Source organism: Vulpes lagopus, chromosome 11 (assembly GCF_018345385.1).
Source record: "Vulpes lagopus strain Blue_001 chromosome 11, ASM1834538v1, whole genome shotgun sequence".
Classification (NCBI taxonomy): domain Eukaryota; kingdom Metazoa; phylum Chordata; class Mammalia; order Carnivora; family Canidae; genus Vulpes; species Vulpes lagopus.
In genome coordinates, this window is record NC_054834.1 from 20,488,986 (window position 1) to 20,503,632 (window position 14,647).

The 14,647-nt window shown below is 32.8% G+C and overlaps 1 protein-coding gene across 4 annotated transcripts in view; it reads right to left on the minus strand.

The window, feature by feature from the left end:
• The window catches only part of SEMA3C (semaphorin 3C), a 215,019-nt gene that overhangs the window by 63,787 nt on the left and 136,585 nt on the right, over positions 1-14,647 (minus strand). For all 4 annotated transcript variants that reach the window (XM_041773665.1, XM_041773667.1, XM_041773664.1 and 1 more), the window contains exons 6-11: positions 13,560-13,650; positions 9,111-9,230; positions 7,557-7,699; positions 5,759-5,873; positions 3,395-3,464; positions 1,436-1,580 (exon numbers count right to left, since the gene is read on the minus strand). In XM_041773665.1, the coding sequence (XP_041629599.1) occupies positions 1,436-1,580; positions 3,395-3,464; positions 5,759-5,873; positions 7,557-7,699; positions 9,111-9,230; positions 13,560-13,650 (684 nt within the window). The remainder of the gene's footprint in view (positions 1-1,435; positions 1,581-3,394; positions 3,465-5,758; positions 5,874-7,556; positions 7,700-9,110; positions 9,231-13,559; positions 13,651-14,647) is intronic.

A 14,647-nucleotide genomic window follows, 5' to 3' on the forward strand; every position in this document is an offset into this window, starting at 1 on the left:
CCAAATTTGATCTCTTTCAATTTTGAATAAATAGGTTTAGAGGTTTAGCAAACTATTTTTCCTATTTTTTAAAGAAAATTGACAGCAGTATATTTAAGATGAGGAAAAAATAAAGGACTGAATAATATACTGCAAATAAACTCTGATAATAAGACAAAAATAAAAGGAATAAACAATAAAAATTACATAGGGTGAATATCTGAAAGCACATTGGTAGAGGGAATTTCGTATTTAAGGAAAAAGGAAAAAGAGACATTTCAAGAAAACAATATTTTAACTATCTTTTGATTATTTTTCATAATACCATTCTTTTTATTCACATCCACCCCATTTTATAAACATAACATATTCTATGAAATGCAAAAATATAAGAAAATTATATTCCTCTTGATTGTCTCTTCTCAGCGTACCATAGGACATTTTATATAGAGATCAAAACTAATCAATATTCTAGAATTCAGGAAAGCATCATAATGGGCCAAATAAAACACATATAGTAGGACTAAGATTATTGTAGTCCTAGAGAAACTTCAAGTCCAATCTGTCAGTGCACTGCCTACAACTTCAGCTGGAAAAGTTAGTTTTCAAAGTACTTCTTAATACTGCTAATGTTATGCAACATGGGTATCCTGTATACCTCAAAACTTTATAGTTCATAAATATTTTATTGAATTATAACATCACTTTCATTGTATTTTTTTAAAGATTTTATTTATCTATTCATGAGAGACAGAGAGAGAGAGAGAGAGAGAGTGAGAGAGAGGGAGAGAGAGAGAGAGAGGCCAAGACACAGGCAGAGGGAGAAGCAGGCTCCATGCAGGGAGCCCGACGTGGGACTCGATCCCAGGACCCCAAGGTCATGCGCTGGGCTGAAGGCGGCGCTAAACTGCTGAGTCACCCAGGGATCCCCATGTGTTTGTCTACACATACTACTTTGAAAAATATACAGTATATAATTTTTAATATATCCCTGAGTATATACCTTAAAATCGAAAGATCTATGTATGTTTTATTGCTAAATTATTTTTTGTATGATTACTTCTTTATTAAAACAGGTGAGATTCATTAATATTAGGAAGGGTTGTAAAAAGCAACTAGCTTTCAAATTCTTTTAGGCTGCGACCAAAATGTTAACACTTTCTAGGCTATGGCTTTTATGCCAATAAAATTAGTAAATATCTCTGTTGTGTTTAACATATACAGTTGCCTTGAAATCTGGGAGATTTTATTAGTAATAGTACTTAGAAAAAATTGTAGAGGATCTATTTGTAAAATCCCAAATGTGAGAAACCATGACCTGTAAAATTAAAATGAGTATATCAGTAAGTCTATGGCTGTATTTAATAAATATCAATATGTCATTCATTTCTTGTTAAATTACATATATATTTTTTTTAAAAAGCAAAATAACAAAGAAACTTTCCTAGATACTTACAGTTCCAGGGCGAGGATATGGAATTCTACCCTGATAGGAAATCAGCTGATGATTGGGCCCTTCTTTGTGGGCAAAAGGCCCATTAAACACAGTCTGTATATCAGATAAATGGTACACACACACTGCCGAGCCTTTAAAAACTGAGCTAAAAAAAACAAAACAGAAAGAGATCCATTATCTTACCTTTTTTCTTTTTTTTTTTACTTTTAAATACAATTTTAAAAAAATAGATGGTAAAGTTAGTGATAAAAAGTTGATATAAGTCATCATGGAAAACTTGAATGTTACAGTGCGCATTGTAAAGCCAAAAAACTTCTATTATTTTGAAATAAACCATTGGTACACACGGCATTAAAACATTTAAGTCATCCATGGAGGTAGTACATAGTAATAAGTTATAGAAGAGTTATTATAAAAAAATAAATAAACATTTAAAATATTTAAAAAATAAAAATAAAAAAATAGAGTTATTGTTTCCAAAATATAGGACAAGTCAAAAGAGTTTTTAACTAGTTTATCTTAACAAAAAATCACTTGATGATTTATTAAAAAATATGAATTTGAATTCTAAGTCACTGTCAGTACAATCTATCATATTAACTCAGAGAAATAAGTCTCATTAAGAGAAATGGAATCTCTTTGTCTTAAGATGATTTTAATGTGAGAATGTTCTTACATGTGTCCTAAATAGTAACTAGAAAAATCTGTTATCATAGTTTTATGTATTTTCCCTGTTAATGACAGAAAAAAACCCCAAAACCGAATAAGGTACAAAAGAGATTCATTATATTGTCAATAAAATCTCATAGAATTTGTTTAGATCGTTATTAAAAACTATGACTATTGTCAATAAGGCAGATTGACAGAAACAGTTCTGACTTATATGTATCTCCTAAATTAGATGCCTAATGGAAAACTTAGATGCCCATTGAAAAAAGCAAGATATATTAATTAATCATTAGCATCACTGGTCAAAAATGACAATTCTGAATTTTTCAAAATGCTATTGGGGAAAACAAACATTATAGAAACGGTTTTTTGAAGCAACTTTTTAAAGAATTTGGTTCATTTCAGTTTGTTCAATTCTTTGAGAGTTAAATCAGGACTACTTTCTCTATTAGAACAGGAGTTACATTGTTCATCCTGAAGGGCATCTTTTTACAGATTTTATAGGGCAAGTGTAAATATGATTTATAATCAATATCCCTGCCATTTTCTTTTACTGTGAATGGCCCATTACAGTTTACAATTATGCTGTGCTTGCCCCACTAGAAGAGAATGCTAAAAGCTCCAAGTTTTGGCCTTATAATTGATTGTCTAATAAAGGGGACCCATTACATTTTGCATTGGCCATGCCCCAGCTTGAGTATTGTGTTGCATTCCGAGTAACATTCCCAGTGTAACATGAGTAAAGAGAAATATGGGGAGGAAAGGGTGAGAATATGGCAAGTTTTCTTGAAATACATGACAGTTGAGATTGGACATCCCAGAGAAGTTAGAAAATATTAAACCTATTTTCAGATAAATGAAATACTATCATATGGAATGTGAAAACTGGTGCGATATTCTATTAGTTTCTAAATGATCATCATTTTAGATCACTCCAGAAGTAAAACTTATTTCAACAGAAATATCAAAAGTTTTAGGTGAAACATGAATCCTCATATTACTTCCTTAAAACAAAATACCTTATATACTTTATTCCTGCATTTTAATTGATATCTTCCTTTCTTTGAGAAAGATAGCATATAATCATTACAAACACTCTGTTCAAAACTATTTTGAAAATGTTAGTTCAGCTTAAATATATTTTGGTAATCAGGCAAAAGTAATAAAACAGGACAGTTACACTCTGAATGCTATGTAAAATTAAAAGTTCAAAAGAATGTTTTATAATAATTACTATTACTCAATAAAGTTTATTGTTTAACCCATAAGCTGTAATTGTTTAATAATTACCTTGATGTTGTAAAAATGCCATACACTAGTGTTGTCCTTGGGTTATCAGTTTCCAGCAGAAACACATCCTCTAAAAAAGGAAGATGTCATTCTTTTAAAGTTCCCAAATATTAGCTGTATATTTAAAAATTTATGCTAATAAAATAAATTCAACTATGGAAAGTATTACTGAGTAAGATATTGTCACAGCATCATTATAATCTGGAAACAACTCCATGAACTCCGTGACAGGCAATAAAATATTATACAAACACTAAAGGGATTTATAAAGACTGCAAACTTATGGAATTCATGCTAATTAAGTACTATTAAGTGGAAAACGCACAAAGGTATATATTATAGACTAAAACCACGTGAACTGTGAAACTGTACGCCAGGATACAATAAGCTTACCAGTGAGTGTCTCTGGTTAGCAGAGTTCTAGAAAGATGTCTTCTTTTTTCTGCATTTCCCTTTTTTTTTTTTCTAAGATTTGTGTATTTATTTTAGGGAGAGAGAGAGAGAGAGAGGGGACAGAGGGAGGGGGAGAGAGAGAATATCAAGCAGACTCCCTGTTCAGCGTGGAACCCAATGGGGGCTCCATCTCACGACCTATGAGATCACGACCTGAGCCAAAATCACAAGTCGGACACAGCTGACTGAGACATCAGGAGCCCCTTTTTCCTGCATTTTCTAAATATACTTTAATGACAATGCATTACTTTTTCAAATTCAAAAAGTATTACAAATCACTATTTCTTTTTGACCTGGGGTTAGAAGTTGGAATGTGGAAGAAAACTCTTTCAAGGTGACTTTTTTTCTTTACATAAAATAAAACTTTTTGGCTTATGGTCAAAATTGCTAGTGATGTTTTTATTTAATTGATAATTCCCTCAATGACAAAAAGTTTAAACTATATTAAGGCAAAGACAAAGGTATAGGTAGTAAGGCTCATTAATACATAACAGAATGTGGAAGTAGATCTCCAGTAGGAAAGCCCGGTTAATAATCGATTGTTACAGTTACAGGAAAAATCTGAACTTAGTGATATTTTTGCAAATAAGGTTCTTGCTGGGAAATACAAAGAAAGATGTATTTATTTTAAATTCACAATGAATTTAGGACCTCTTAGGCAATAAATTAATAATGAGTAGCCTTTCCATATGTGAACAAAAGGCTGAACTGTATGGCTCTCCCTAAAAAAATCAGAAAGACTAAAATATCCTAAGTCATTAAAACAAAAACATATTTGCAAAGAATTTGGGAGAAATAATGTGTAACTAATTTATAACACAAAACTCACACTTAGAACTTTCTTCTAGAAAAGCTGATATTAATGTGAGCACACAGGCTGGCTTTTGAAGAGATCAGCTACCGTTTCAGTGTCCATGATGGCTAGAACCGGTAGATTTTTCTTTATTGTAATACATTTTTATTGCTTAACTCATCACCTGCCTCAAAATCTGAGAAGAGCCAGCAGTTTGTATTTTAATGGATTAAAGCAAAATAAAAGTCATTTCTAAATGGCATTTAGTAAACATGACACTCTAATCTGTATCAAGTTATTCTGATAAAGAGAACTATGCCACGGTGGAAAGAAATCAGATTGTTAGCCCTTATTTGACCTCGAAAATATAACCCTCCTCATGTCACACATGCCGAGATACTTAATCCCAGGGTCACCAAGGAGGACTGAGACTGGAGCACAAGCCTCATTTCTACTCTGATGCTTTCCCATCTAATCTCGATTCTGTTCATTAACAACGTTTTTTTTTTTTTTTTTTAATTAATTAATTTATTTATTTTAGAGCAAAAGTGAGAGAGAGCAAGAGCATGTGGAGGAGGGCAGAGGGAGTGAGAGAAGCAGATTCTCCACTGAGCAAGGAGCCTGACTCAATCCCAGGACCCCGAGATCATGACCTAAGCCAGAGGCATACGCTTAACCCAGTGAGCCACCCCCAGTGGTGTCCCATGCTCATGAACTATTAATAGTAAAAATATATAGCCGTATTGTCATACAAACTGATTTCAAGTCAGAATATTAGAATTTAAATATACATGCAATGCACATTCTTTTAGATAAGCACAAATGTATCATTACTCATGTAAATTATGCAAGCAGCTCTCTCTCACACGGACGTACATACACTCATTCATATATCATGGTGAATTCAATGAATGAAAAGTTTGCGTAGTGCACTCAGGGGCAAAATACATTTAAAAAACACTTAAGGGAATTTATGAACAGTATCCAGATCGTTTCACATTGGCACATTACTGATGCTGAAAACATTCATGGAAAAAACACCCTCTTCTGAGAGGTTATTAAAATAAACTTTACAAGCTCTTTTTCCAAAAATATTTTGCAGTCTCACATCGATGTACCTAATTCATCAAAGTGTGTTTCAGGCCCGTCTTCGTCAGTCACAGAGCACACCAGCCTCGCTTTCAAAAAGGTTGTCCACTTGTTGACAAGGCTGCGCAGTCCCCCAGTGTCATTCTGAAACCATTTTGAAAACACACTTCAGATTGCTTAAAGAAATATTAAAGTGTATTAGAAATTCAGCTTAGTGGGGCAACTGGGTGGCTTGGTTGGTTAAGCATCTGCCTCTGGCTCAGGTCATGATCCCGGGGTCCTGGGATCCAACCTGCACCTGCATCAGGCTCCCTGCTCAGTAGGGAGTCTGCTTCTCCTTCTGCCTGCCCCCCTGCTTGTGATCTCTCTCTCTCTCTCTCTGAAATAAATAAAATCTTAAAAAAAAAAACTCAGCTTATATGTGTATTACTTGAGGATTTGTTATAATCTGGAGGGTGGAATGTTAACTATATCTGCACAGCAACAAGGAGGAATATTTAAGATCAAAAGCATTTTATAAAACAGCTAAGCTATACTATTAATTCTCTACAGTAGGATAATAACAGAAAATGTTTTGAAATTTATATGCCCTAAAGCTTTCTAAATTTAACAGTATGTGATGAAAGTACCTGGAAAATGTTCTGAAGAACACATAATTTAATTTGCCTTAATAACTCATTGTCTTCAATATGAACATAAATTACTATATACAGCGAAGCTTGCAGATTCTACTGTGGTCAGGAAAGTGGGTTTATGCCTATACCAAATGGTCTTCAATACTTCTTTTTTTTTAATTTTTAAGATTTATTTATTCATGAGAGACACAGAGAGAGGCAGAGACACAGGCAGAGGGAGAAGCAGGCTCCCTGCGGGGGAGGGGGGGCGAATGCAGGACTTGATCCCAGGACTCTGGGGTCATGAGCTGAGCCAACGGCAGATGCTCAACCACTGAGCCACCCAGGTATCTTAATAGTTCTATTTTCTATCCTTCATTTCTCTGCTATTATTCATTTAATCCTCAGTATTTCCAATCAGATACTTACATATATATTTTTTTCTGGCCAGGGCCAGGAAAAAGGCATTTGGATCATTCACAAATAGTTTCTACTGATTTTTTTCCCTGTATACCCAGAAGTCTTTCAGGAACCCTTCTGCAGACTTTCCTGCCTTGTTCCAAATGACTGAGAAGCAGATGAGCTCCACAATCAGTGGAATATTGCAATATTTAAAAATAAACTATTTTAAACACTGGACACTTTAAGAAGCACTTTTGCACAAAGTATGCGAGCCACAAACAAGTCAGGGCAAACCTATAAAACTCCTTTATGAGAGGGCACCATGAGTTTTCTTGAGTTGCTACGTATGCTTACTGTTTACATACAAGAACATTTTGTTTACTGTTTCTAATTAGGACTGTATTTTACTAATGCATTTCCTACTTTTCACTGTTGCAGTTTCTCAATGATTGTCTTTATTGAGGTTTTGCTGTATTTTATTCACAAGAATTGTTCTGTTTCTTTTGTAACATACAATTACGTTAGCTGTTTTTAATGCAAATGCATTAAATGGAAAAACAAAAATTACACAAAACCATTTATTTGTGCAAAACCATGACCACTATATTTCTTTGAATTAAGCTTATCTTGTATGATTGATGTGAATAAACATTAAAATAAAATGTCTCCTCTCAATATTTCATTCATTTGTAACCATAGATAAAAGTAGGAAAATAAACTATTGGCCAAAAAAAAAAAAAAAAAAAAAAGAAACCCATATCCATATAATTCAATTTTGAATTTTTAAAATTAGGACAAGTTTAATACTTACCGGACATATCCTGGCAATCATGGAATGAATCTGTTTTGTGCTTCTGCTATTGTCAGTCAGTTTCTCTTTGAAGAAGAAGTACACCTTAGCATCATTTGGATCTGTGCCATCTGGGATGACATGTGCATCCACAAACATAGGTTCTGGAAAAAAATACAAAGACTATATTTATACTCATGATGGAGATGCACCTACTGTTCATCTAAGTAGACCACAGGCATATGCCTTCTCCATTTTAGTACAGAAGCACAATTGCATTTTCAAAGGCACAGTCTAACCGCGGGAATTGTATTCACACAACATACTGTGTTTGCAGTGTCAAGTGGCACAAAATATATCCGTTAACTTAACAGCTTAAACTATTTCTTTCCCTGTCTGCAATACATTCTGAAAGCTCAGTAAATGCCAAAATTCTTTATGCACTGAGAAGTTCTAAAAATTAGAAAGCGTTTCTACCAGTTATTTCCCATGAAATCTAATGGTCACTTTATAGGGGAAAAAAAAAAAAGAAAAAAAGGTTGTCTTTCAAAGTATAGCTTTCAATTTAGTGCATAAAAACTCAAATTCATTGAAGCAGAATGTGCAGTCAGGAGTCCAAGATCTGAAAAACAGTTTTCCTTAAAATACAGCATATGAAATGAAGGGGAAATTTTTCAAGGAAAAAAAAATGCAGTCATTTGAAGACATAGAGGGATTCCTTATTTCAAGAACAAAACAAGTTTTAGAATACTCCATTTCCAGATGTACTCGACTCATAAATTGAAGAAGTAAATGGACAATCAATGCTTTCTTGTGCTTGTCTATCAGTGAACTAAGACGCTAAACTGGGTGATTCATGCTTCACTGTGCAATGTTAAGTGAATTGCCAAATTCAGGGTCAGCTAGAAATCTTCCCCAGGGTGAAATGACAAAGATCTTAGTGGTTTCTTCTTCTTCTAAATAGCAGGAACTGATTGAAACTGTATATTAAAGGCAAATGAACATCTTTCATGATGTGAATTTCATGTGATTCCACCCAAAATTAGAAACAAGTGAATAGTGTTAATCATAGTTATCATATCTATGATTTCTATTAGGTACTAAATAAAATTATTAAAAATCATATATACCAGTTTTATAATTTAAGAATCTAAGTATAAAACAAATGTGAGGAGTTCCTAAAAAAGTCCTAGTCATAATAGCTGTTATAAATTTAGGAAGATTTTAAGAGTTGACATAATTAAAATCGACAAATTCAAACAGACTAAATAAATAAATAGCATACTTAATTGTGATATGCTACAATTAAACAACTGGAGAAGATTCTTGCATATGAACCTGTATAATAAACATCAGTGTCATTTTTATTTTTTAATATATCTTATGATAATTACATGATGGTTAACAAAGAGTTAGAATATCAAGTATGGACTACTTCAATTATTTATTTATCCTAAATATTTAAAATCATAGAGTACAGAATTGTTACATCACAGCTAATTTTTTAATCTTTCTTTATTATAGAATTAAATTAGTTTAAAGCATGATTCTCAGGGTGCATAAACTGTTTCTTACCACTTAGCCATTTGGAATTGTGTTGATCAGTTCTGACTGCATTCCTCTTGGTTAAACTTCGAAAAATAGCAGCATCTGTGCCCATGAAATCTATATACATTCCAGAGAATAGCTCCTCATCTATGATAAAGTAAGAAAATGTCAACACAATTTTAAATGTTTTTTAAGGTTCTTTTAAAAATCAAGGAGAACTCGCTTATTAGGTAATCACCCACATGACGGAGTGCTTATAATTGTTGGTTTCCATTGTTCATTAAATAAAATAATTGGATAAAATTTAATCTAGTCTCATTTTTGCCTATATGATTATCAAGAGTTTTATTCTACATAAAAATAAAAATTTCTCTGCCTATACTTAATTATACTAAAAACCTAAGGTGATACAATGTGTATCAAGAATGGCAGAAATAATATGCGCATAAAAGATAACAAAATGGCTTCATTAATTATTACTTTCTTTTAATAAATAAAAAATACTGTAAGAGAATGCTCAGTTTCTAATTTTGACAAGAATTAAGTAAGTGGAAATTAGGGCTAAGTCGTTTAGCACTCTGAATCTCTCTCTACCTTCTTATTTGTAAAACATGGGAATGATCTTTATGATCTCAAAATTTTTTGCCACGTACAAAAAATTCCATGATTTCACTAAACAGATTGAAAATACTAGTTTTTATTGTCAAAATATTATTAATGATAAAGTTATTTTTTTAAGATTTTTATTTATTTATTCATGAGAGACACAGTGAGAGAGACAGGCAGAGACACAGGCAGAGGGAGAAGCAGGCTCCACGCAGGGAACCTGACACGGGACTTGATCCCAGATCCCAGGATCATGCACTGGCCCAAAGGCAGAGTTCAAGTGCTGAGCCACCCAGCCATCCCTATGATAAAGTTATTGTATCATTAAAAGTAAAATTTAATTTGTAGTACTAGAAATTTTCTATAAGGTAAACAAACTGCTACTTTTTCAATTGTAGCACACAATATATTACCATTATGCTAAAAATAAATATTACGTGAATAAGCCACATGTAGTTTAACATATTAAGCCATAAAAAAGAGAAAGTAGATGTAAGAAAGAAAATATATTTTAAATATAATTATGATCATTAATGGCAAACTAGGATATTTTAATCCGTATTTGCATAACATTAGACATTGGACTTATTTCTTAAGGTCCACATTAATTTCTACCCTGGTAAGGAGGACAGTAAGCATTGAATTGGTATGTGTGACCCTAGGAACAAAAATAAAGTAGTTACATGTCTATTTAAAAAAGGAATAAAATGTATCAGGTCTGACCAACTAAACCACTATGCTGCTTTTTCCTTTGACTGATGTTCTATAATGACTCCCCTGGCTGTCTTCAGATCATGGTCATTTTGGCAGGACTGGAATATTTTGAAGCATTCCAAATCCACTGGTTAGTAAGAAGCAATACCAGTTAACCCAGGACAGAATGGAGAATGAAATGTTCTTAACATGTGCTCACAAGGTGATGAGCTGGACCCTTACCAGTCAGCAAGTGGGTATGGCAAGCACTGTGTTGCCCAATTCTGCTTCCTAGTAGGGCTCTGGTGCCCATGGGAACAGATTATAGGAAGATAATAAATGTTCATGAAAACATTTTGAGCAATTTAGCTTCTTTAAAATTCTGTGAACATCTGTGAAGCATCTGCACAAGCAATCTGCCAAGGCAGTGGTTATTAAATTAATATAACTTTGTAATTAATTGTCTCACATTTAATTATACCAGATTACCCCCCAAAATGGTGGGTTATAAATTCTTGCTATTCAGTAGATTGATTAGCATAGCTCTCCATTATCAGATCTGTTTCCAGGAAGAGAAGGAAAAAGGACACTCAGAGGACATGGTATGCCCGAGAGGGCTGATTCCAATCCTACTGCACACCACCTCATTAATTATGTCTTAACCACTATAAAAGCCGACCTGTCTAATTGGCTTCATATTCTGGCTTAAATTGTCATTAATTTCATTTTTTAAAATTTTTCTAAAGATTTTATTATTTGAGAGGAAGAGAGAGTGAGAGCACAAGAGCAGGGGTGGGGAGAGGACGACTTCCCGCTGAGCCGGAGATGCTTAACCAACAGAGACAGTTAGGTATTCCTCCTATTAATTTCAATAGCAAGTTGGGAATAATGAAGTTTTTGCTTTATTTTGTATAATAATTAATATCACTTTAAGCAGAATTTTGAGTAAGGATGTTTTTTCAGAATGTGTTGACTTATGCAAAAATAAACGTGTGCCTTTTAACTCTAATCCAAAAATCTTTTGCCTTCCAATTTTACTTCCACTGACCAGAAGAATCTCATGAAGCTTTTTTGTTTTTTTTCATGAAGCTCTTAATAGTATCTTTAATATCATCCGACTTCTTGCTGTGCTACAACAATGACATGAAAAATAGCAAAAAACACTAAACTTGAACATGGGCCTAGATGCCACTGTATATTATGAAATTTGGAATTCTTCAATTCTGTGTTTCTTGGTACTTTAACATATAGAAATACTTTAAAACAATCTGTGTTATTTAGTGCCCTGCAACAGAGCAGAAATGAAAAAGTCGCATGGCAAAGTGAGATGACCTCACAAGTTCACTGTGCAATATTGGAGATAAGGTTGGAGATAATTTTAGAGGGATAATCAGTAGAACAAATAAAATGACAGATACAAGTTACTAAACTTATTCCTCCTTTTAGTTTCAGTTTTTAAGGTAAGCAAATAGTATAATGACTCTTTGATAGTTTAAGTCCTAATATTAATCAAAATATTAAAAGATGGGGGCTCCTGGGTGGCTCAGACAGTTGAGCGACTGATTCTTGATTTCGGCTCAGGTCATGATCTCAAGGTCGTGAAATCAAGCCCTGCAAGGAGCTCCAAGTTCAGTGCAGAATCTGTTTGTCCCTCTCCTTCAGCTCTTCCCCTCTTTCTCTCTTGAATAAATAAATAAATAAATAAATAAATAAATAAATAAATAAATAAATAAATATCTTTAAAAAAAGAAGGTAAGTATGGAAACTGAAATCCCAAATCCTTGAAAAATAAAAGTCAGTAACTAACTTTAATTTTGTAAACAAATCCAATTCTCTAAGGACAAAACTAAGGGCTTATCACAGTTTAACAGAACATTTATAAAGTCCTGTTTTAAACCTTTCTTGTTCTAAATGATATTTGATGACTATTAGTGTTCACAGATCTTTGAAGCTTATTTTCACAGCATTTAACATGAAATAAGTGAAAACTCTACATATTTAGCTAGCATTAGTATTATATATATCATACCATTTTGATAGGTGAATACAATTTTCTTCCTAATGGAAATACTTTCCAAGATATTGTTTTTATTAAATAATATTCAGAAGCTTATCTGAAAAGTTCCTGCATCAGACATAATTGAATGTCTTGCAATTTCAGAGCTTTCTAAATTTGGTCCCAATGGTATAATTTCACCTCCTCTCTGTCTAATTTGAAATGACCATATGGAAATAACTCACTGGAGAACTTCCAAGTTCACAATTTAGTCAGTGCTGGATGTACCTGTCTTAATTTAGTTTCCAAATATGAGAAAGAAAGAAAAAAACAAATATGATAAAGAGAGATGGGTTGCTTCATTAAATGAATAAAAGCAAAGTGCTCCCAAAACAATAATTATCTTGTCACCTGTTCTATTGTCAAATAATACAAGTTTCCACTGGCAATATACATAGAGAAAGCAAAGGGGAAAAAGCAACACACTGAAATCCAAGATTTGTCCCCACCATCAACTCATGTTAAGTCAGACATATACTGGAAATGTCTTAATTAACCAGCAAAGAATGTCTTTAACTGCATTATAGAAAGGCATCCAACGATTTGTTAATGGATGTAGCAGCAAGCAATTGGTCCTGCTTCTTAACTGATATATTTTGTAGAAAATGATGGGGGGGGGAGGGGATGATTTTACCACCACCTCTTTTAATTATAGCAACTTCTGGAAAGTCCCAGAGAATGTACTTGGCTAGTACATGCACTATGTTATTCTTTCATTTCAAAGAAATACCACTTTAAATATTTGTCAAACATTACTAAAATATGAGGGAAAATGGGCACACATAATACTAAAAAACTACAGAAAATATTAAAAATTACTTTATAATATATATTATTACATGTATATGAATACATACTTGTTTGTAAATAGTTAACCTGCTCTAGAAATGACAGCATCATCATAGTGAATGAAAAATAATCCATGCTTCTCATGTAATCATGAATTCTTGCAACTGCAAAACTACAATTTGTCGGCTCACAACTTTCTTTCTGTTACCTCGCTCAGACTATCATTCATGCTCCTATCATCCATGCAGATGGATATATTGTGTCAGGAATTTATTTTCTTTAATTTCCTTTTTATTTTGTATTTCCCCCTCCCTCTTTTATTTTCCACTTACTGATCATAACAGACACTGTGTTCACATTGGGGTTGAAAGAGCAGCGTCCTTTTCCGGATTCACACTTGGAGTCAATCACAAACACTTGGTCCTTTATTATAGATAAGATACAAATGTAGAATAATAAATAACTGTATATTTAGTTAACCAATTTGTTCTTTAGTAAAACAAAGCATAATCTAAATAACATGCTTCCTATTTGTTTCCTTATGCCTTCTCGATTTACTTTATTAAGACTTTTTGGCCTGTATGAAGAAAACATCTGTAGATTATAAGCAAACTTCAGCAGGTTGAAGTTCTCATCCTACTACCATCCCAGTAAAGCTGATCCAACAAGTTCTCCTCAAATCAATTATCAGAAAGAAAAAAAAAAAAATTCAGTATCAGCACAAACCACCTGGGAATCAAGGGTCATTGTAAACCTGAACTAGATGTGTCAAAAAATTGGCCCAAAGAAGAAAACTGTGCACAGAGGAATAATGTATATAAGGATTATAATATTTCTAGAATAATCAAGATATTTCTAAAATATAAAATTTATATTATCACTTAATTTTGTTATATAAACATTATGCTAAATTCAATGAAGTTGAATTCATAATTTAGACTGAAATTGAAATTATGAAATTCTATTTATTTATTTATTTATTTATTTATTTATTTAACAAAAATTTATTGAGCATTTACCATATATGCCAGGTACCAACAAAACATTAGGAATACAGACAAAAATCTTTATCCTCAAGTAATTTTTAATATAAAGATAGAGAATGTAAGTATAAAAATAATAAATGCACAAAATATATAATATGTTAGATGGTGCTCAGTCATTAGGAGAAAAATTAAGCAGAGAACAGAAGTTGGAAACTCCAGAGATTGGAGGCAATGATCCAATTTGAAATATGATGGTCAGTGTAGCCTAACAGGAAGGGAATATTTTGTTGGTATACTTACCCTTTTTTCTTAAATAAAGTTAGTAAAAGCTACTACTAAAATTGAAAGACAAAAGTTTCCATTTTTGTAGATTTCATTAGATGACAGAGGATCTTAATCATCAAGCTAAGGTTTCTGCAAATTTTCCTGAGAGA